Consider the following 25362-nt stretch of genomic DNA (forward strand, 5'->3'; position numbering starts at 1 on the left):
AAGAAAATGTAGATGGTCTCCTTCCAACGCATTTAATGAAGAACTGCCAAGAATATATACTGCTAAATACACACAACATAGAACACATACAGAGAGCCCTGCTGGATGGATCAAAGGTCCATTTAGAGCAGAATTATATTTCCAACACTGTCCAGCCAGAACTTGCCACACCCACTCCCAATATTAATTAAAATCAATTTATTTGTATACCGTACTTTTCACAATACTTCTGCTCAAAGCAGTTCACAAAATTGTTGTTGGTGTTCAGTCGTGTCCGACTCTTCGTGACCCCATGGACCATAGCACACCAGGCCTTCCTGTCCTCCGCTCTCTCCTGGAGTGTGCTCAAGTTCATATTCATTGCATTGGTGATGCTATCTAGCCATCTCATCCTCTGCCATCCCCTTCTCCTTTTGCCTTCAATCTTTCCCAGCATCAGGGTCTTTTCCAGGGAATTTTCTCTTGGTATTAGGTGGCCAAAATATTTGAGCTTCAGCTTCAGTATTTGTCCTTCCATGAGCACTCAGGGTTGATTTCCTTTAGGATTGACTGATTTGAACTCCTTGCAGACCAGGGGACTCGTAAGAGTCTTCTCCAGCACCGCAGTTCCAAAGCATCAATTCTTCGGCGCTCAGCCTTCCTTATAGTCCAGCTCTCACAGCCATACGTTACTACTGGGAAAACCATAGCTTTGATTATGCGGACCTTTGTCGGCAAGGTGATGTCTCTGCTTCTTACTATGCTGTCTAGGTTTGCCATAGCTTTCCTCCCAAGGAGCAAGCATCTTTTAATTTCATGGCTACAGTCACCGTCTGCGGTGATCTGTTCACAAAATAACACAAATACAATAGCCATAGCGACAATACATTACAATACATATAAAACTTATCAAAAATGAAAATAAACATAAGAAATACCAATACCAAATACCAGTTAACAATATCCAGTACCAATAATACTGAATCAGAATGGGATAAGTTAAAACAAATTATATTCCAAAACTGTAGCCCAGCTACAGTTATCCATGCTGTGATAACCTCTTGTCTGGATTACTGCAATGCATTATACATGGGGCTGCCTTTGAAAACGGTCTGGAAACTTCAGGTAGTCCAAAATAGGGCAGCAAGATTGCTAACAGGGACTGGTCAATGAGATCACATTACACCACTACTTTTCCAGCTGCACAGGCTGCCAGTCCATTTCCGGGCATGATTTGAAGTGCTGGTATTAACATTTAAAGCCATTAACGGCTTGGGGGCAGATTATCTGAAGGACTGCCTCCTCCCATATGTACCTGCCTGGACCCTAAGATCATCTTCAGCAGCCCTTCTCCGTGAGACCCTGCCGAAGGAAGTGAGGCAGGTGGCTACCAGGAAAGAGGGTCTTTTCTGCTGTGGCACCCCGGCTATGGAATGAACTCCCTAGAGAGGTTCACCTGGCACCTAAGTTGTACTTCTTCCGGTGCCAGGTGAAGACCTTTTTATTCTCCCAGTATTTTGGCATTTTAGCTTCCTAGTCTTTTAGCTCTGGTGTTTAAAACCTGTATTTTAAATCTCTGCATTTCTGCTAGGTTTTAATCTGGTTGTACTGTTACATTGTGGTTTTATGCTGTGCTTTGTGGTTTTAATTTTTGTAAACCACCCAGAGAGTTTCAGCTATTGGGCAGGATAGAAATGAAATAATAAATAAAATGTTCAGGCATTAATATGCTCCCACTGATATAATAAGGAGTGTGACAGGACTCAAGTGCCTCTCTTGTGGGCCCCAGTTCTCTTCAATACCTCCACCATTTCCTTTCTATTTATGTAAAATGGATCTAGTGATGGTGACAAAATGGGCTCATAATGAGAAGGGCTGCCAGAGAACACTGCAGAGGAGAGGGCTGAAACCAAGCTAATTGTAAGATGGGCCCAAACTTTGGACAGGGCGTGGCCTCATCTTGTAATAGGTTCCTGAAATTTCAAAATGTGCCACCAGCACTACTTTTTATCCTTTGTCTCTCCTCCCTACTCATGTTTCCTATTGTCAGGGTCTAAAGAGAGGTGCTGGAGCCTCTCTGCTCAAGCCAGGACATGCCTAGATAAAGTAGACTTGTAGCAGCGGATCTGCCTCTGGACTCAATTCCGTAGATTTTTTATTCTGTGATGTCGTATTCTCTTTTTTCAGCTTCTGAGATCTTTTTTGGGTAGAAATTTTGACTTGCAAATATGTGGAGCCAAAAGGAAAGTGTAACCAGTGAGCTATTTTGCTGGAGATCTCAGTCATCACAGTTCTGAAAGTAGTATAAGATACTATCGGTGATGTTGGTGGAGAATTTGGGTTGAAAGAAACACATCCTCCAAGGCAGATTTCCTTTCCTCCTCACCCCATTTGAGCCACAGGCAAAAGGAAAGCAATTAGCAGGCCATTTGCTTTCTCTCAGCCTAAGGGCCAGTACCACATGCCTATAGGTTTCTGCATGTGTGCTACCTGCTACTGCTAACATTTGCTGGTTCCCACATTGTTTTTAGGGGGTCCCAACGTTATGGGTTTTTAAAGGGGGGCATTTTCTAAAATACAAATTTACTGCATTTCCTAGACACGCACCCATACACACACACCCCTATTGTGCCCTCCCTAGGGATGTCCAGCTTTTGCGAAATCTGCTTGTTTGTGTTTCGTGGATTGTGGGGTGTCATTCGTTTTGGCATCCATTCACAGACATTCATTTTTTTCGTTATGTGGAAAAATATGCAAATAATTCCATAACAAGGTTCGCAACAATTTACATAATTTCTGTTAGTAGGTAACATTTAGTGTATTGTCCCCCATTCCATTCAACTTTTTCTGCATATATTTTCCAGTCTCAGCAGAAACTTGTGTATTTTCCTACAAATAAATCTGTATAAATTTCAGGAAAGTTAAAAAAAAAAACCTGAAAGTCCACGGACTCCACAAAACCTGAAGAGGCCAGTCTGCAGCAGATTCCGCAGGCCAGATTCTTAGAAATCCAAACTCATTTTAGTCTGTTTCAAATTTCTCCAGCATCCCTAGCCTTCCCTCATCTTTTCAGCCTGTCTGTCCATCCCTCAGCCATATGTCACTAGTAACAGGAGTACTAACCAAGCATGTTTGGGGAACTGATCAGGAAACTGAATCCAGGTTTCCTAAATACAAAGCTTTGAAACCAATCTGGTAAATTGCTTTGAACTGAACAGGGTAATTAAGTAACACTGAATGACAAAGCCTGGCTGAGTTTAAATATTAATGCCTCAAATAATGCCTTTTTTTAGCTGGACAGATAGTTGGAGTTCTTAATTTAGAGGATTCCACGTTCCAGCGACTCCTAACTTGTACCAAAACATACTTTATGCTACAGTTCCCACCAGATATCATAGCTCTGTAAGAAGTAGGTATTTCACAATAGTCTGCCAGTTGCAATATAAGCATTCCACTGATGTGGGTGGCGCAAGTATCTGGAACATTCCTTACTTCTGATTTTACCTGATTTACTTCCGATCACGTGGCAAAATCATTTGCAGCAAACAAGGTAAGCAAAGAGGGAGAGAGAAAGGCTAGATGCACATCAGAATCAGATGTGGATATACCTTATTCTCAATTGGAGATGTGTTTTCATATGCACATTCAAATTCTTCTCCCCTTCACAAGTTGCTCATGAATCAATGCAGGGCAGAAAAAATAAATACATATTATGGCACAGGCAGCCATATTGTGCATGCAGTCGTGTCAGCCCACTGCTATAGTGTATAATGTACAATTGTGCAGCATTTGTACGATGGCTTTTTTGGGTGGTGGTGGGATAACAAGAATGCTGAATGCACAGAAGCAGAAACACAAGAATATTCAAAACACACTTTGGATTTCCTGTGGATATCAGAGATCCTGCAGAAGCAAAACAGAAAATTCTACAAAAATAAACAGACAGGTTTTGCACATACCTAGTGATCACTACAGAGAAATTATGTAGGAACTACACAGAATACAAATGGTAGAATTATTTATGCATTGAACAAACATCACCTTCTGATAACTATGCTTTTGAACATGTCATTTTCCCAGTAAAATAAAACATGGGTTTCATGTAATTAAAGATCCCATGGAAGCATCTCTATGCGTGAGGTAGTTAAACCCTGCGTCCTGGCTATGTTCCAATTTAAATAATTAAATCTTAAAATTTCCCAGCACTCTCAGTTTTCATTTCCCAGCCTCAGCTGCCATGTTGTTGCCAGGTTAGACCCCAAAGGAGACCACATTAAAGTGAGAGATGAAGTAATTTGTGCTTACAGTTAAATATCTAAGTCTTTTGAGATACTGCAGATGAAATATAATTTCCAACAAAGCAAGAGAAGCAAGCTATATCATTAATAGCTATCCATCACCTATATTTTTTCTTATTCATGCTTTGGTGACACCTATTCATCCCTAATAATGCTTTCTATGCAATATTATTGATTACCTCTGCAGCCATATGGAATTCAGGGAGTCATGGAAATAGGACAGAATGGAGAGGTAAGTACAGCACAAAGAAAAATAGAGTTGAAAGGAGAAGATGGGAAAGGAAAAGTGACCAGATAAGCCAGGGGCAGAGAAATCCAGAAGGAATACACTTTGGAGAAATCTTTTGCCGTGGTGAGGGGAGTTCTAGTTCATACAAGCTATAAGTTGTTTCTGGCAGAATTCAAAGAGTCTGAAGAAATAATGGAAAGGATAGATCAGTCAAGGCAAATCAGTGTGGGATGGGGAGAATATACCAGGTGTTGAACTGTTCTAAAATATGCTCTAAAATATAGCTGACTATACCCCCCCACACACACACACACCTGTCACCACTATGCATCATAGGAACACCACACTTTATACCACCTCTTAAGCTACCCAACATGACACAGGAAACATACAGAACATTCCCCCACCCCACAATATTCCCCCCCCCCACATCTCAGCAATGCTTCAGGGGTTTGTTGTTGTTGTTGTTGAGGGGGGAATGTTTAATGTTTTAAATTAAAAGGCTAACAACTTGTTTCCAGCACCCATATTGCTTTCATAGGAAACCAGCATGCTGCACAGCCACAAGCAGCACTGTAGTAACTATCATGCTACTTACTTCTAGTCCAAAACATAGAATCATAGAACAGTAGGGCTGGTAGGGGCCTACAAGGCCATCGAGTCCAACCCCCTGCTCAGTGCAGGAATCCAAGTCACAGCATCCCTGACAGATGGCTGTCCAGCCTCGTCTTGAACGCCTCCAGTGTGGGAGAGCCCACCACCTTCCTAGGTCATTGGTTCCATTGTCGTATTGCACTAACAGTCAGGACGTTTTTCCTGATGTTCAGCCGGAATCTGGCTTCCTGTAACTTGAGCCCATTATTCCGTGTCCTGCACTCTGGCATGATCGAGAAGAGATCCTGGCCTTCCTCTCTGTGACAACCTTTCAAGTACTTGAAGAGTGCTAGCATATCTCCCCTCAGTCTTCTCTTCTCAAGGATAAACATGCCCAGTTCTTTCAGTCTCTCTTCATAGGGCTTTGTTTCCAGTCCCCTGATCATCTTTGTTGCCCTCCTCTGAACCCTCTCCAATTTGTCTGCATCCTTCTTAAAGTGTGGTGCCCAGAACTGGACACAGTACTCCAGATGAGGCCTAACCAGTGCTGAGTAGAGGGGAACTAGTACTTCCCGGGATTTGGAACCTATGCTTCTATGAATGCAGCCCAAAAGAGCATTTGCCTTTTTTGCAGCCACATCACATTGTTGGCTCATATTCAGCTTGTGATCGATAACAATTCCAAGATCCTTCTCGCTTGTCGTGTTGTTGAGCCACGTATCGCTCATCTTGTAACTGTGCATTTGGTTTTTTTTTCCTAGGTGCAGAACTTGGCATTTCTCCCTATTCAATGTCATTCTGTTGTTTTCTGCCCAGTGCTCCAGTCTATCCAGATCACTTTGAATTTTGTTTCTGTCTTCCAAAGTATTAGCTATCCTGCCCAATTTGGTGTCATCTGCAAATCTTATCAGCATTCCCTGTACCTCCTCCTCCAAGTCATTAATAAAAATGTTGAAGAGCACTGGGCCCAAGACTGAGCCCTGCGGTACCCCACTCGTTACCTCTCCCCAGTTTGAGAAGGTCCCATTGAGAAGCACTCTTTGTGTCCAATTCTGTAGCCAACTGTGGATCCACCCGATCGTTGTTTCAATTAGCCCACTTTGAGCTAGTTTGCTTATCAGGAAATCATGGGGCACTTTGACAAAAGCTTTGCTGAAGTCGAGGTATATTATCTCTACAGCTACATATTAGTAGCATCAACATGGAGGAAGAGCAACCATTGCTAATTTTCAACTCTCTGTGATAACAGGGACATTTTCTATAAGGGTACTTTCTACTTTGCTTCTACCATAGCTGGCCAAATCACTGTGGAAGTGCACTCATATTTTGAAGTCAGCCAACCTTTGAGAGCAACAGATATGCATTATATGTTAATTGTTTGTCCTCAACAACTAAGTATAAACAGTGCTTGACGAGTATGAATCTGAAGGATTGCAGTCTTCTCATGAAGGAAAGATTATGAACAGGGTCCAAGGTGGGGGGCGGGGGGGGGGGAGACTTACTGGGGTTTGAAAATCCAAGAGATCCCAGCCCAAGCTGCAACCCAATTACCATGAAATTGAGGCTAAATTACGGATGGACAGAGAAATCTATTTCCAGCCTGGGTCAGTTTCACATATGTCCATTCATAAATCCATTCCGTCCCATTTCCACACCAATCTGAGGTATAGTTTTTACGAAAATATATAAACATTTGCATTATTTTTGAACTTATTTTCCCCCAAATAAGCTGTTTTTCACACATTTCAACCTAAAATACATATTTTCACGTGCATTTTGCTATGATTTCAAATCAAAACCTGTATCATAATGTTTGGAGAAGTGCAAAAATGGAAGGATATCTCTATTCTGATCCACGTTAGTCCAGCAAGTGTCGTTTTGCTTTAAAATACAGACCACACAAACTCCTTGATCATCCTTAAGCTAAACTGTAGATCATACTTGACGATATATATGGGAATGTATTTCCCTGTATCTCTGCATCTACTGTCCAGATATTGTGAGATGTGCTGGAGCCAATCAGAAGCACTGACAGAGCAGAATAAGCAGAACAGTCAGAGAGTGTGTTTGTGCAGTTAAACTAGGACTTGCAGTTTGAGAGATGTGTGCTTCCCTATTTGACAAGATCCCTCAAGACTACCGGTGTCAGAGTTTCTTGTACATAGGGGATAAGACAGTCAGTAGGAGGGTCAAAGCACAATCATAATCAGGGACAGCAGATTATGCAGTATATGTGAGTAAATATTTTAGTTTGGAAGTATCCTACAGATCTGAGCATTTCCCTTGCGAAATGTTGCATCTAAAAACAAATCTTCAAGTCTACTTTTGTGACAGACTACAAACTACCCCACTTATCTTATTAAATGAAATTTTAAAAAACACACACAGTTCCAACTAATTTTCAGTGAAGTGTGTATAGCCCTATGGATGTTTTGCACACTGCCAGTACCTGCAACGGAAACTGAAAGATGTTTCAGCAAGCTGGCACTCACCAAAAACTGCAGGCATTCTACTATGGGGCAAGAAAAGTTATGTTACCTAGCTATTTTTTTCTATGAAAAGTTAACTTGCAAGACAAATTGGCTTTGGGGAGATAATTTATGATTTTTCAATGAAAAAATCCAGAAAAACAAAGCTCTTAAGTGAATTAGACAATTTATTAAATGTCTGCAGTTGTGTTGGTCCACTGGGATAAAAAAAAGAGGAAAACATTGGCAGAAATACCATTATTAGAACCAACCAAAAAGTAACAAAATAGTCAGCAAGCTTTGTAGAGCTCTTCTTCAGGCTGGATATTATTGTATGCAAAAATAACAAAAGGTGGAAGTATTTTAGGGTATTGTATAAATACCTCAGTGTGGGTCATAGTATAATTTCAGAAATGTAAAAAATGCAATTTCAAAATTAAAATAAAAGCTTTTCTTTCATTACTCATTAGACTGTATACATGCAGTTCGATTGTGGTATGCATGTTTGTGTGTATGTGTGTGTATAAGGAGTGGGGGCATGTTATACGTTTGTACTGGTTCCAAAAAAATAATACTTGGGCCCAGGTGATGAAAGCTCTCCTAGACATCACATATACACTCCCAACGTAGCAAGTGATGCTTGAACATGCCAAGTCTAAAATTCCAGAAATGAGAATACACCTGTTTCACCTATTCCCAGAAATGTATCATAGAAGTGCTGAAAACAGAATATCAATATTTATTTACATTAGTCACAAGCCATTGCAAAGTGGTGCAGAGATCCTCTACATAATACAGTGTAAGTGTAGATAAATGTTTATAACCACTGGATAGAGAAACTGCCATACCAGTGGCAGCTTTAACAGGTACATCAGCATTTCCAAAGAACCCTACTATCTCTTCAGAGAACAGGTGCTTAGGATGTCAGACCTATAGTACAATATCTACTGCTTCCCTGAAATGCAATTAAAAATCCTAAAGCCTGTATCAAACTAGTACCACTATTGTCACTCATAGCTGAGGAACCTTATTGTGTTTCCAGATAATTGGGTCTGTTTTATTGGAAACATTAAATACTTGTGGTATCCAAGTAACATTCTCTGTTTAACTAGGATAAGTCTTCACCAGTCACAGGTTGCCAAGTTGCATTAGCATCCAAATTACTGTGGTATTATTAGAATCTCCTTCTGCAATTATGATGCATGGCTGATTTTTCTGTATACACAGATGTGGAAGGGACCTATGAAGTTAGCATTTACTTTATATCCATCTCTATTCAAATTAGGTGAAAAGGAATATCAGTATTATCTGTGAGCCTACAGAGAGAGAAAGGTAGACTTTGATCACTGCCTTACATCCTCAGTGGAGATAACTTTGAACATATTACTTTCTTGCACCACTCCAGAATGAAAGAACAAAAGGGGTACTGGTTTACCAACCTGACAATACCTAATTAGCTCTTGGTACTTAACTAACTGTTACATGATAATAGTAATTGCTACTGAAACTACTTAATTCTTCTGTCTTTAAATAAATTATCCATTCATCTGAATAAGATAATGGAAGACCTCCAATCCTTCAACAACAAACACCTATCTTCCATGGGTTCCCGCCACCTTTCAGCATCATTCTAGTAACAAATCCATCAGATCTTTCTCTTTTTTTGCTTTATTTGTGTTAGATTTATATCCACTGAAAGCAGTAACATATACTATAAATTCAGTATTTATAACCTTAAGAAGCCATATATCTTAAATAGGATGACATTTAAAGGCTGAGATCTCCTACAGCACATTCAGAGTATTTTAAGGAAGTTAGTGGATAACAATCCATAAAACATCTTATATTCATAAGAACTGTACTTATTCAACTCAGCTCATGAATACGCTAAGGCAGGGTATTTGGAGTGGAGCCATTTTAGTCTCACTGAAGATAAGCCATTTAAGCCATGGTGGTTTAACTAGAAACAATTTAGACCCACTGAAGTCAGTACAATAAAAGTGGCTAAAATCCAAGTGCCTGCCATAATTATTTCATAGGCATAGTGCATTAATTATATGTTACCCTTATTTTCTATATTAGAGTGAATCATATTTCATATTCCTGCTTGCAGGACACAATTTAAATAATAATAATTTTTTAAAACTCACCAAACAAGAGTTTGTAACAGGCTGATAAACTGTGATTCAATCAGTAATCAATTTTGACCCTTAACAGTTCCCTGTATGTTTTCAGAGGTAATGTGCTAGGGAAGTAAAGAAAATTATTGAGTGAAACTAATGTGGTCTCCGCTCTGGTCTTAGGTTTCTGAATTAAATAAAAATCAGTGCCAAATGAAAGCTTGTTTTAATCATAAAATCTGAACCTTACACCAGTTGGAGGTGCACCCAAAGAATGAAACTAATGCACAACAAACAACCCTTGCGCCTAAGAAGTTATCATATAACATACAGGTAAATTATAGTTTCAAATAAAGTATCGTTTTATTTATGTTAAGTATCATATATAAAAACCTAGGGTTGGCATATCAGCCAATTGACCAGTCTCTGACCACCTATTATTTGTTCCACCTAAAATTTTTGTTTTGTTTTTAAATAGATGCTATTACTTTGCTTTATTTCAGATTTTATTTATTTATTTTGCAACTGAATGCTGATATTGCAATTCCAGGATAACAGCCAAAAAGAAAAACTGTTCACTAAACTGTTCACATTTACAGATTCCTTAGCTAATATTGTTATATTATAAGCATAAATAACCAACAACCTAACATTCTCTGTCACAACTGCTCTCAACGATAATCCGCCTGACTCCGACTTCCTTTGAGCCCTATCCTTGGGGCAGAAGCAAAACTGCCCATAGAAAACAGTGAAAAAATCAGGATTTAGTGTAGCTGTGATGGGAAGCAGTACTCCCCACACACCCCATAAAAAGTAGCAGCGGAGACAAGAGTTCGTATTTTTGGCATTCAGTATGAAACTGAAAGGTCCATCTCCAGGCATAGAGACAAGTTGGTCTAAGAATGTATTATTGCTATAGGCTCAACTGTCATTAACATTTCCTAAATTCTGGAATTTCACAGGTCCTTAATGACTGTTTTGGTTTATTGTTCTTTCTAAATTTACAAATGTATATACTTCTGCATACCGAAGGAGTCCCCAATTATGCAAAAACCACTAGCTTATTTTTGAGTGGCCCCATTTCACTTTCAAACTGATGGACATCACTATTAGAGGGAATGATTTCAGCTAAGTTATGTGAATACGTGCTCAAGATTACAATTTAGCCACAATTCTTCAACCCATTTGGTCATAAATCCTATTGATTTTGATAAATCAATTCCACATACAGCATTAGTAAATAGAAAGTAACCAGGTATGTTGAAAATAAACAACAGTATCCAACCTAAAGAAAAAACATGACACTTTTTATTTCAATGTTAGAGAATGAATGAGCCCTATATTTCTAGAACATGGATTCAACATCGATAGTTCCTAAATCTTAAGGGTATGATGAATTGGGCTGTATAAAACTTATATCCATATTTTCAGATTAAAGAACTGCAACAGATTCCAAGTTGCATACACTCAGTGGAGAACAGCTGGATAGAAATTATTAAACTATACAAAAATGAGACAAATTAACGTGCTAAACAAATAAATGGACTTTCAAAATCAGTAGACCTATTAAGGCTCTTTAACTTAGAACTGCAGTGAAACAACACTGTTTAAACTGAATGTGTGTGTGTGTGTGTGTGTATGTGTGTGTGTGTCGGGGTGGAGTGGGTAAGAATAATTAAACATACAATGACAAAATATGATGGAACAAACTGAAAGGATAAGATTTTAGAATACCAGGAAGAGTGAAGGCAAAACATAAATATAGAGAATGGATGCAATCTTTTATATTTAGCTTGGTGGGCAGGCAATGAAATCCCCTTTGTGCTATCTTTTTTGATAGTTAGTAGGAAAGTCAAATTCTGATGAAGTGGTAGTGAAGACTCAGCACTTTTTTAATGGGCTCAAGTGTGAGTCATTTTTCAAAGAAAATCTGAAGTTATCTTAGTACAGAAGAATCCATTTTTGTTTTTCTCTGTAAAGGCAAAACCCAAACATGCCATTTTTACTGTCATCTATTTATAAGAGGAGTCCTATTTTATTTTATTTTATTTTAATTGCAATGTGAATGTTTGAAAGTCTTCATCAGTAGGCTTACGCTACTGACTGCACCACTGGTGTCTTAGTTGGAATAGAGCAGCTCATTTGAGACATAAAAATGATTTCAAAGTGAAATATTTTCATACTGCCTCTACATCAGCATTTTTGCAAGCTGCAGGCAACACACTGCATCTGCGGTGAATCATACAGAATGACATCTTTAACGAGGGAAGGGACCGCAGAAATATAAAGTATAACACAACAGTTCCATTCGAATACCATCACTACCACTTCCCTTCCCCCACCACATTAACTTTCATGCAGGAATTGTTACATTGGCTACAATTAAAATTAATATGTAGCGCATTTCAGCAATGCCAGTAAGGCTGGCTGTGAACACACAACTCTTGATGTTCAAAGGAAGCGATAGAAAGGTTCCTGAGAAACATTATCTCTTAACACAAGAATACTGCAGTGCAGGACAACCATTTCCCACACCATTACAATCACAATTCTAGGTTTGTAGATTCTGGCACAGAAAGCATACAGCAGTATTCCAATATGCCATCTGGATATCATGCCTTGGTTGCCCTTTGGTATGGAACTGACACACAGCCAACCTGTTGATATCAATCCATGGGGAATTGACCTAATATTTCTTCACTTCATTATCTGACTGACACAAAAGAAAGGCTTTACATCCGAACACAAAGCAAGTCAATTGCCCATTAGAGGCATACAGCTTTTCAGATGATAATGTCTGCAAGAATTTCAAGCATAATTCTTGTGTTAACACACTCACTTGGCTGTTGCACTTATAAATATTTGATAAGACAATTTGATAACAATGTGAATAAATAAAGCACTTGAAAACCAGTTCCATGTTGGGTAGATATTGAGTTAAATGAACTTTTTACTCTTACCATCGACACAGGCTGGCCTTGCTCTCGTTGTACCGGCAATCTGTCCTTTTTTACATGCACAACGAGCTGTTTGTCGGGCTATAGTTCTTCGGGGCTGACTGCTATCTCTGTCCAAAGTAACAATCTCACATGTACCTGCAGCCAATTGACCTGGAAAAAGAACCAGCAACAGGTACCATAGTCACTGAATGCACTACAGGCAATCTATTACAGCCAAAAAGAGTCACAACCCAATACCATAGCAGACACTCCAAAACAAAAGTCAGCGGACAGATATAATAAAAAAAAGAGGTAACATACTGTTTCCTTGCATTGGACAAGTGAAAACCTTTGTCCCATCACAAAACTGCTGTTTTCTATAAATGGTTTCATGAAACAAGATACTTTTAGTTTATTGAAAGGACAACCTACTTTTGTAGATATTAAATTACGAAGCATGGACGTACTGAACAAGAAATTAAAAGTACCAAAGGAGGTAGATAAGAGATGACCTTTATCAAAAAGAGCTAGGAATTATGGGCTCCCACTTCTACTACTTTGGTGAAATGTACAGTGTAGAAATAATAAACGGCGAGAATTAAAAATTGTTGAATCATTTTGCTGCAAGCTGATTTCTGTTACGAAATATCAAAACATATGAGATTGTTTAAAACAAATCCCCTTGGAAATTAGTTGGTGAGGATACTATCAACCCCCACTCTCAACTTGCACGTATTTTCCATATTTCCCTCTTTCCTTTCCATGTTGATACTATTGTTTTGTTGGGAAGCAGTAGGAAAACTCCCTGGAAAAGACCCTGATGCTGGGAAAGATTGAAGGCAAAAGGAGAAGGGGACGGCAGAGGATGAGATGGCTAGATAGCATCACCGACGCAATGAATATGAACTTGAGCATGCTCCAGGAGAGAGCGGAGGACAGGAAGGCCTGGTGTGCTATGGTCTATGGGGTCACGAAGAGTCGGACATGACTTAATGACTGAACAACAACAACAAAGTATAATCACAACTCTGTAACGTGTTTTAAGGAAAATTCAGAAACTTATAGAAAATATTATTATTTCATTAAGGCTGGATATTTTTTTTAAAAAAAAAACCTAGTTGCATGTTTTTCCCCAGTTAAGGCAAGTCTTGTGGGGAGGGGGGGAGATGCTGTTTGGGGGTTTTCCACTAAGGTACTTATAGGTTATATAACGATTTTTTAAAAATAACATTGATAAAAAAACACTTTTCAATAAGTAGGTGGTTATATGTCTGCCTTGTGGAAAAGAGAAAGGGAGATATCTCAGTGATTCGCTCTCAGATCTATCTATATATATACTATTCACTTTATTTATGTGAGCAAGAACAGGCAAAATGCATGTAGTTCTGAGACATGAAAGAGACACAGATGTAGAAGTAGAAAAGATTCTACAGTTATGCTAATATCTGCAGTAAACAGGATATTATATAGCAGCAAAAGTTTAAACATGCATATAACAACTTGACAGCGCATATAGTACCTCGGTGGCATTTACAAAACAGAATCCTACGAAACTGAAACAATTATTTCACAATACATACATTCAGGGTGCAATACTATACAATCTTCCTGGATTGCTGGGAGTCGCAGGCCTTTTTTCTGCCTAAACATGCATAGGATTGCACCTTTAAAGGCAAATATATGTTCAATAGCGTAGTCTGAAAATGACCACAATAGGATTTCTGTTCACAATTTCTTCTTTTGCACACTGTAGTTCACAATTAAAATTATTACTTTTTTCTGGCAAATGAGGAGCAAGAAAGCTTCCTTTGGGAAACATGAATGCAAGAAAAAATGTGATACAAGGCATGCTTTCTGCATTTCCATGTAATTTCAGTGAAAGCAAGAACATTTTACTCTAATGTGTGTAAAATGGGGATGATTTTAATCATGTTCTAATCTAGTCTGAATCTTGGGCAAAAGGGCTGAGGTAAGTTAAAGGTAGATAAACACCTTCATAGAAAAAATACAAGCGAACAAAATTTTGAGATATGACAAATAGAAGATATGTGAAGATCGTCATGTATGAAATCATTGGGAAAATGTATACAGGGTATAGGTGCCAAGCAGCAATGGCTGAAACCCATAAGTATCTAACCATTTTTTATATCATTCTGTGTGTGCACATGGGTCTCTCATCTCATGACTATGGATCTCTTGATCACCGCAGTAAATGGGAGCAATAGGAATCCCTCTGAGAGACGTGAGTATAAAGGCCTACTAGGAATCAGAATGGGCTCCATCAATATTATGGCATAAGCATGGGCTCCACCTTGGTGAAAGAAAGTCATCTTGTACTAGTTGGGCACTCTGATATGTTTACTGGCTACTATAACGAAATGTCAATTGTCTCTATCTCTACTGAGCTGCCTCTGCAAGTTGTGCCACCTTGTCCACTCATCTAAAAATGGTATGATGACTAAGCACGTGCAATGCCAAACACAGCTGGATTGTAGTTGGCATTAATCACTCCAGAATTCATGCAGGCAGAGGAAAGGGCTATATAATTCCCACTGACATTTGAATGTCCAAGACCAGCTGCCCATAAGTAAATATATGGCTCATTAAAATCCCTTCAGAGAGAAGGGCAGAATAACGGCTTATTGCATGTTCAGCTTGGTTCAGAGACCAAGGACTCCTAAGGACTTCAAGGACATTGAAAGCAGAGTAAAAACCTTATGCAGTCAGGAGGAAAATGGCAGAGAATATCCACTGTAAAGCCCACCACATCCCAGAGAATAGGTGAGTATGGTAATTCAGGATCCCCGCCCTCAAAAAAATGGAATGTATCATTCCAAGTTATCTCGTCTATGAAAAACAAACAAGTCGGAACATAGTATGTGATCACACATCACTTGCACATAGGTATGGAGAGGGTTGGGTGCCTGACGCTCTATACTCTAATGTATTTTGAGCCAGTTGCATTACAAACAGATGCCCCAAAGGGAAGACTTTCTCAAGTATCGCCACATTTGCCGGGTTCAGGATTCCATTTGCAATTAGGGATGTCTGTTGTTTGAAAATCTGGCCCTTTTTAGGCCTTCAGGATTCCCACTGCTGCCTGGCTCAGCTTCATTTGTGAGCCAAGCTATGGATTTTTCCTGAAATTGAGGAAAGTTTTTTGGGGGGCGGGGGCGGGGGTTCTTGTAAATAGAAAGTTGCTCAAATTGTGACTGCAATTTACATAACTTCCTATTTACGAGAAGAAGAGGAAAAAAACCTGGAAAATCCAGAAGTTGGCCAGACTTAATGCAGAACAAGTGGGGCCAGCTCGTGGGGAGCGAGCTGAAGTCCAAGGGTTGAACTGCTGAAAGCTCAGTGAACTCCACCCCCCAGATGGATTCCTCCGACATCCCTACTTATAAGTGGGGAGAATATAGCATAATGGAGCCAATCACAGCCATACATTATACATCTGAAGCTATATCAGTTTTGATTTGGGCAACGGTAACCTATCATGTCGTGCAAACTAGGTCATTTTGTCTTTGACTAAGCCTTGGTGCTCTCTGGTTTCCAAAACAGTATTGTTATAGAAAACACTGGTTATAGAAACCAGGCAAATTGACTGTGCTGCTAAAATGATTGGCTTGGCAGAGAAGGAAGAATCATAAATAGGAGCATTTCTAAAGCTGTGGTTCAGCAACCTCTGGATGTCCCTAGTGACTCTAGAGACCACAGTGAAAACAATTAGCACTAAAGAGTTGGGCAGGAGCTTCCCCTACATGATGAAGAGACAACCCTGCTCCGTATTATTTTTTCAAAAAAATGCTGAAAAGCAGCTTACCTCTTCAAATAGTTGAAATTATTGTGGATAATTCAAGGGATTGAAAGGCAGTGAATGGAACCAAATTAATAAAAATAAGTTGAACAGTTAGGTGCATTTCGACAAAACGCTAGGAAGTCTCTTGCAGGAAAGTCTCTTCCAAATGGAAAATTGATGAAAAAGATGTATCGATTATGAATGGAACCAGAAACAGGTGCCATCAGGAGTGAGAAGCAGTTGGGCAAGTGACCTTTCAAGCAAACTCCCCAGTGTTAGAAATTCAGTATTCCACAATGGACTAACATAGAAAACAAAATTTTAAGACTACGGATGCACAGGAATTAGACTAAAGGCATTATCTTCAACATTTGTTCTCGCTCCCTGGATTGTTTTGCTGAAGGAAACATAACCACTGTGTCTGGTTTACGCAGTTTATATTTTCCTCCCATTTTTTCCTCCTTCCTCTATTATGACGAGAAGGCAATATCAGTCCCATACCAGCATCCACAATAAACTCAGTCAATGAGAATATAAATAGGGTGGGAAAGGAAGTTAATTCCTGTGAAAAATGAGAATACCAAAATTCACTGCTTGCATGGGGAGAGAAGGGGGAAACATTTTCCAGAAATATTTGTCCTAGCTCCCACAATGGGGAAATGGGTTAACAAGCTCACATCCATTTATGAGTCTGCCCTGAGGCTATAAGCTTAAATAATGCATGGTGTTCTGATGGAAACATTCTCATAGTAAGAGCCTTTGGACAACCTACTGTCACTGAGAGCTACTTTTGCTGTTACACAATTATGGATGCAGCAGGAAGTACATGCCTTTGACTTTCTGTTCCTCCACCTCTGGAATGGGATAAAGAGAACTCCTAATGCTGTAAGAGTTACAAGTGGAACTACATGCCATCTTGGCAAACATGTCCCCAAACCTATCTTTACTGTAGTAACGTAACTGTGGTTATGGCAGTACACAGTCAGAGCCAGAAATATTGGAACAAGGATAACTGTTTTGGCAGTTGGCCTCTGTACACCACCACATTGAAATTGAAAGGAAACACACCCAGATGGGAGTGAAATCAGGACTTTCAGCTGTAATTCAAGGGGTTGGACAAAAGTGGGGCACTAACCATTCCGGAAGTACAGCCAGTGGCATACATACACCCCCATCGTTGGTGGCCCATAAGTAATGGAACGAATGGCTGACAAACAGCTGCATGGCCAGTTGTGGCCTGTTTCCTGGGTACCCCATGACCAATCAAGCAGATAAAAGGACTGGAGGTGGTTCTGAGTGTTACATTGGCATTTGGTAGCTGTTCACTGGAACTCCCATCATGAGGTCCAAAGAGGTGTCCATGCAAGTGAAGGAGGGCATCATTAGGCTGAGGAAACAAAATGAACCCATCAGAGAGATAGCAAAAACAGTGGGAGTGGCCAACACAACAGTTTGGAACATCCTGAAAAAGAAGGAATTAACTGGCAAGCTCAGCAACAGCAAAAGGCCTGGAAGATCACAGAAGAAACCTAAAGTGGATGATCGCAGAATTCTGCTCATGGTGAAGAGGAACCCTTTCACAACATCTAGCCAGGTCAAGAACGCTCTTGCGGAGGTAGGCATGTCATTGTCAACATCTACAGTCAAGAGACAGCTTTATGAAGGTAAATACACAGGCTTCACAACAAGCTGCAAACCACTGGTAACGCTCAAGAACCAAAAGGCCAGATTAGCCTTTGCCAGCGAACACCTAAAAAGCCTTCCCAGTTCTGGAATAAGATTCTTTGGACTGATGAAACCAAAATGAACTTGTACCAGAATGATGGGAAGAGAAAAGTATGGAGAAGGAAAGGAACAGCTCATGATCCCAAGCATACCACATCATCTGTCAAACATGGTGGAGGCGGTGTTATGGCCTGGGCATGTATGGCTGCCAATGGAACCGGGTCACTGGTGTTTATTGATGACCTGACTGCTGATAAAAGCAGCAGGACGAATTCTGAAATGTATAGGGCTATACTTTCTGCTCAGATTCAGCCGAATGCTGCCAAACTGATAGGACACCGCTTCATGTTGCAGATGGATAATGACCCAAAACATACAGCAAAAGGTACCCAAGAGTTTCTCCAGGAAAAGAAGTGAGATGTTCTTCAATGGCCAAGTCAGTCACCTGATCTCAAGACAACAGAGCATGCTTTTCACTTACTGAAGACAAGACTGAAGGCAGAAAGACCCACAAACAAGCAGCAGTTTAAGGCAGCTGCAGTAAAGGCCTGGCAAAGTATCTCGAGGGAGGAAACTCAGCATTTGGTCATGTGCATGGGTTCCAGACTTCAGGCAGTCATTGAATGCAAAGGATTTTCATCCAGGTATTAAAGGCGATCCTTACATTTGAAATGATGTTGGTTTGTTCCATTACTTATGAGCCACCAACGATGGGGGGGGGGTGTATGCCACTGCCTGTCCTTCCTGAATGGTTAGTGCCCCACTTTTGTCCAACCCCTTGAATTACAGCTGAAAGTCCTGACTTCGCTCCCATCTGAGTGTGTTTCCTTTCAACTTCAATGGGGTAGTGTACAGAGGCCAACTGCCAAAACTTGTTCCCATATTTCTGGCCCTGACTGTATGTATGATGAAGTAAAACCTGTAACGCTTACTGATTTTCCCCTGAAAATGCCTCCCCCTTACTCTAGACAGATGTATTTTTTTATCTTGGACCTTGACTGAATGGGTAAACAGTTTAAAAATCATGGGGGGGCATTTTCAAGGGAAAATCGGTGGCTGTGGGAAAGATTAAGGACCCTTCCTGTTCAATTCTCCCCTGCAAAAGCCACCCATTCCCATATTTAGCATTCCAACGCAAACATCAAATCTCTTTTGGGCCAAACTACTGATCTCAGGCTATTTCCCCTTCTTGAAGAAAGGAGAGCTTTAAAGGGACAGTCTTTTAGCCTGGAGTTCAATACTCTGTCTCCTCCCTGTCAGGTTCTCTCCAGATCGATTGCCCATGCTAGCAAGGAAGTACTTGAAAGCATGAAGGCCCTGGTGAAGATTGGCCCGATCCCTTGCACAAATCTGAGTGGGGATGCTGTATCTGGGGTTCCCAGTTGTGTGTGTGTGGGGGTGTCTCTGGTTCAAGAGACTCCCAGTTGGAAGGCTCAGGGCTGGTGTCAGGGCCTGGGTCCAGCACTGCCATAGCTTGCACTGCTCTCCTTCTGATCCAGATGATCCTGGTCTGGGTCAGAGCCTGAGCTGTTGCTCAGGTTGGGTCATGACAGCCACCAATAAATACAATAAATGTGTGCTATATACTGTTTCCATTTATGGTAACCAATACATTTTCCTCTTTCAAAGGTATACAACTGTTGTAAACAAAATGCATTTTACTAGCAGGGATATGTTGTATTTTGTATACTAACTGCTATTTTATTTGTCACATAAAATGTGATTTAACATGTGACACATGCACCTATTGGTTAGGTCTATGATATTATCAGAAAATAACAACTGTGGGGCAGTACAATTCAGAATGGCAGATTGCAGTTCCATTGCATTCTACTTTCATCTTAGAAAGCACATGAACAACACTGAAGCATTTCTTTTTCTCCCAAGACCCTACACTAGCAGAAGACTCAGTTCAGGTTTAGCTTAGTGTTCTAAGAGACCTTTGTACGAACGGTATGTAGGTTTCATATTCATCTAGAAATGTAATTCTCTGAATTGCACATACAGCCTTATTTTTATACTTTCACGCAGTAATTTTTCCCATGTGCCGTCATTTGGATGCCTAGCAACGCAAGCTCTTTTTATAACTCAACATGCATAACGGTTGATTTGACGAATTCCCTCCACCCAACAAGTTTTACCTGCAGATATCCCATCTGTTATAAAGAACTGAATCCCAGTAGCCACGGTATTTAGGATTTTTGCAGATTACCCAATGAAGCCTGTTCATGTTAAAAATACATAAACAACACATGCATTCTAAGTGGTAAACATTACCAATAATGGTATTATTAATTATAATTAACAATAATGTTGTTAATTATCCAGCAATTCCTTTGGCTTTATGCAAACATTGTGGAGTTGGGGCCCATTCAGCTTTGTTGAATTTTTGAAAGTGGAAAAACAGTTCCAACATCTGCATTTGTCAGTGAACAAAATCTAAATTGACCTTTAATCTATATGGAAACCACACAATTCATAAGAAGCTATTTTATATTAAGAATATTTATCCATATATCCCAGTATCTATTCTGACCGACAGCAGGCACTCCAAGATATTAGAGAGCAAAGTTGGAATGGATCTCTGTCTAAAGTCCTTTAACTGGATATGTTAGGGATGGTATGGTCAATGTGGTGCCATCCAGACGTTTTTGACTGCACTACCATCATTCCCACCAGTATGGCAAATGAGCAGGGATTATAGGAGTTGTGGCCCAAAACATTTGGAGGACACTGGGTTGCCTACCCTTCTACTAAGGACTTGGGAACATTTACATGCAAAGTATGTAATTTACCACTGAGCTACAGCCATCACAAAGTACAAGATCCTACTGGCTCCCAATATGAGGAAGGTGGAAATTCAATCCACAGCTCCATAGGTGCAAGCTGAGGACAACTTTCCAGTTACACATTAATTAATGCACAAACAGGATGTCTAAAATAGTGCTGTGCTGCAATTTTTGATTCTTCCATTTTCAGCATTGGGGGTGATGGTGGTGAAAGAGGCTGGGAGAGGTGAGAATTTTTGAGAATTTTCTCCTTGGTGAGGGGGGCATTGTTTCACATACCTTTTTAAGCGTAGGAAATTATTGAGGAGACTTTCTATTTTTTTTTAACACGTCCTGCACTTGCAGGAGCCTAGGACTCTTCTCAAGCCCAGCAGCTCTTTCTGAACTCCCAGGAGACCATGCGACCTCACCCTCTCCAATAGGCATCCAGGAAGAACTTGTCCTGACCCTCTAAACAAAGCCACTCTATCCTTTAGTTTCAAACTTTAGCGTATCCATTATCTTTTTTAAAGCCATCATCTGTCCCAAAGTGAATGAATCTTTTTTTAAACAGACACAAATTGTCTGCAGATGTTTGCATATCCTGGTATGCCAACGAATGTAGCCCCAACCTCTCAGGGGCTGATGCTTGAATCTAGCTTGCCAAGTAATTTGCAACTGCAGGTGCTCATGCCTCAGAGTCTCTTCAGGCCCAAGAAGGAATGGGGATGTCATTGCCTAACATCAAAGAGGCCTTCAGATTGGCCAGACTCAATCTAAGTATCAGAAGCTTGCCTGGCATTTCATCACAACAAGCAATGCATAGAAGAGAATTTGATAGCACGCATAAATGGATAAGATATAATGATTTACTGGAATTGTCACAAGGGGAATATAAGTTAAAATTAAGGGAAAACTTATTGGAAGAAGGTCATGTCTGCCAATGGTTTTCATATTTGCAAATTAAAGAAAGCTTTAAAATAAATGAGTAAAATGGTGGATTTGAACACAGAATCTGAGTTTAAAACAGCACTGTGTACAAATGATGAACATGTTATTGCTAAACTGTATAAATTACTGTTACAGTATGAGACAGAGGATGAGCAAGTAAAAGTTTGTATGATAAAATGGGCACAAAATGTTGGTCATAATACATTAATGGAAGAGTGGGAAAGTATGTCGGGAAAAAGGTCTAAAATTTACTTTATGTACAAATCTTAAAGAGAATTTTTATAAGATGATGTATAGATGGTATATGTCACTGTTTAAACTTTCTAAAATGTATAAGGGTGTTTCTGGAAAATGTTGGAAATGTGAAGATCAGGATGGAACGTTTTATCATTTATGGTAGACTTATAAAAAAGCTAAAATATTTTGGAAACTAATACAGTCTTTAGCTCAAAGAATATTAAAGACTACTATAGAATTAAAGCCAGAACATTTTTATTGGGTCTAACAGATAAACACGTTAAAGAGAAGGGGGAAACCCTCTTTCTCTACATGACAACGGCTGCAAGGTTATCGTATGCACAAAAGTGGAAGAATGAACCAATACCAACTGTGAGCAAGTAGATCATGAAAATGATGGAGCTAGCAGAGATGGCAACACTTATTATTATAATTAAAGAAGGATCAACAACTAAATTTATATTAGACTGGAAACCTTCTATAGAATTTGTACAAGAAATAGAGAAAAATTATATCTATGTATATGGATTTTGAACTTTGAGATGGTTAGTTCTCCTTTTTGTTGTTGTTAAAAATTAGGAGAGAAATGAGATAATGTCTGTGAACTCAATGTATGATATATAACTAAGATAAGAAGTAGAGAATAACAATAAGCATTTGTTGTGTAAGGGGAGCCAAAGGTAGATATCTTACAATCTTAAGAAGATATTTTAGTGTATGTGCATTGTGTGTTTATGTTGTTGTTGCTTCTTTTTTTTAAAAAAATATTCTATCAGGAAAAAAAGAAGAATACTTGCCTGGCATTCTGTTACACGTCCCCTCACCCCCCTCCGGCTTGCCTGGCCACGAGGGGGGGGGTGTTGCGGGGGGGGGGAAGGGCGGGATGAGGTCTAAGGCCATTGGCCCTCGCTGTTGATGTCCTGGTGGGGTGGGAGGTGAGCCGGCCGATATGTAGGCCGCACTGCCTCCTCTCCTCTTTCATTCTGGCTTTTCTGGCTGGAATTTCTCACGCCCTTTCTAGCGGCGGCGCAACGGCAGCGTCCTCCGTCCCGTCCTCAACTGCCTCGGCGGCAGCCGCACAGCAGTGGTGGCACCCCAGGGACGAGGTGGCTGCGCGGCGGCGCGGTGGCATCCCAAGGATGAGGCGGCTGCTCGGCAGCACTGCGGCGGCGGTGGCGGCGGCATCCCCGGGATGAGGCGGCTGCTTGGCGGCAGCGCGACGGCAGGGGCATCCCCGGGACGAGGTGGCTGCTTGGCGGTGCAGTGGCAGCGCGGCGGCATCCCCAGGACGAGGCAGCCACTGAGTGGCGTAGTTTGCTTCACTTCTCCCGCAGAAGTGAGAGGCTTTTCGCCCTTCCTTCCCCTTTCCTTTTGGGTGGTCCCCACTCGGGTTGCTGCGGCGTTTCTGCCCCCCCCAGCTGATTTCAGGAGGGGAAAGTCTCCTGTCTCCCGCCTTTCGCGCTCCCCATAACACCTGCACAGTTTGCATATGTGTGTGTGTCTGTGGGTGTGTGGGGGGTCTCCGTTTGGCTTCCCGGTGCTTCCGAGTAGCCATTATCAAGGGGAGGGAAGGGAAAGTGTTCCGGTGCCTGGGCTTACCTCCTCCTTTTCACCTCCGTAGGCCGTTTATCTGCGGCTGCCCACAGCACGTTATCGGCTGCTTCTTTCCTTTCATCCCAGGAGTACAGGGATTTTCCCGGGCTTTTTAGCATTCTGCTGCCCCCTAGTGGCCTGTTGTGCCTTGAACCCCCTTTGCTATATAAAGAAAGAGAGGGGGAGGGAGGAGTAAATAATTTTTTTTAAAAAAAGGAAAGGTTGTTGGAGGGGAGCTATTGTAAGGCACAAGGCTTTGCCTGGAAAGTTATAGGGTGTGATTTAATATAAATAATAATAATAATTAAAGACAAAACAAACAAACGAATAAACAAATTAATTAACACACAAATTAATGTATAATAATACTACCAATAAATAAATAAAGAATTATAGAGATAGAAATTGGAAACACACCAAATATATGCACACACAAATTTCTTGAAGGGAAGTAAAGTAAGCGCATTTCATCCAGGGTTCCATCCTAAAGTTGGTTGGTGGGTTTCCCAACACACAGCGATGCCATCCAAGAAGGGTTTGGGGGTAAAAAAGGCAAAGGCAAAGCTGCTTGCCCCCCGGCCGGAGCCCCCTGCCCCCCAGCTCAGCACCACTCCCGTAGGGCCGACTCTTCCTCATCCGACGATGAGGATCGAGACATGGCCCTCATTCTGGCCAGACTGGAGGCTGCTGAGTGGGACTTAGGGATCCCTGCATTGACCACCCCGCCAGGCGGGCTCCCCGGACTTCGGGTTCAAGGGTTACTAGAGTGCAAGATCGCAAGGATCTATTAATATCTATTTCAGAGAGGCTGGAAGCAATCAAGGCTTCCAAGGAGGTCGTCACTGGGCAAACAGCATCTGCACCGGCCCCAGCGCTCGCATGCTCACTTTCGGAGCAGTCCCCTCTGGTGCAAGGGTCGCCGGCACCAGTCTCGCTGGCTCCTGCAGTTTTGGACCGCAACCAGATCCCTGACATGGCAAACAACCTTGGTTCAGGTGAGGTTCCGGTACCTGGGGGGTCTGTGCCACCGACAGGCTGGAACCAGTTCCCGCCATACGGGTGGTTTCCCTTTTCGGCGGGGATGAGTTGGCCTTGTCACACTCCAGCAGGGGGCATCCCAGGGTTCCCTCCTCCAGGTGTACCGCCCCACTGCTTCGGCCCAGGTTACACACTCCCGGTGCTAAGCCATGCCACACTGGGCGGGGCCGCCATTACTATGTGCATCCCTGCATCTGCCCAACCCCATGGGGCCCCCGTCCCTGATCCGAACCTCGGGTGGGGTTGACGTGGGGAGCACCCACGGCCCCTGCGGCTGCTGAGCCTCCTTCGGCCGGTGACAGAGTGGCTCCTCAACACGCCCCATCCACCACGGCTGCCTGTGCAGCTGTGTGGCAAGGCCCCATAGGCAAGAGCTCCGAGGAGCTCGGGGCGGGCAGCAATGACTCTTATGCCCAGGTAGAGAAAAGGGCAATCCCGACCGGGGGTACATCCACTCCCCTGGGATATCACCTATTGCTGGCAACAAAAGAGAAAATACTCTGGGGAGAATTCGTTGACAACTTACATCATTGCCAGCTTTGTAGGGTGTGGTTAGCAGAATTTGCCTCACCGGTTGCTGACCAGGGGCAAAGTGTTGGAACAATCACAGGCCCCTCAGTTCAC

General features: G+C 41.3%; 1 protein-coding gene across 5 annotated transcripts in view; it reads right to left on the minus strand.

Moving 5' to 3' along the window:
- TAFA5 (TAFA chemokine like family member 5) overlaps window positions 1–25362 on the minus strand; it is a 515983-nt gene that overhangs the window by 218740 nt on the left and 271881 nt on the right. For all 5 annotated transcript variants that reach the window (XM_084810965.1, XM_084810969.1, XM_084810968.1 and 2 more), the window contains exon 2: window positions 12649–12798. In XM_084810965.1, coding sequence (XP_084667091.1) covers window positions 12649–12798 — 150 coding nt within the window. The remainder of the gene's footprint in view (window positions 1–12648; window positions 12799–25362) is intronic.

The sequence above is a fragment of the Heloderma suspectum genome, chromosome 7, assembly GCF_057233095.1.
Source record: "Heloderma suspectum isolate Gila_16-S chromosome 7, 16-S_ref, whole genome shotgun sequence".
In the NCBI taxonomy this organism is placed as follows: domain Eukaryota; kingdom Metazoa; phylum Chordata; class Lepidosauria; order Squamata; family Helodermatidae; genus Heloderma; species Heloderma suspectum.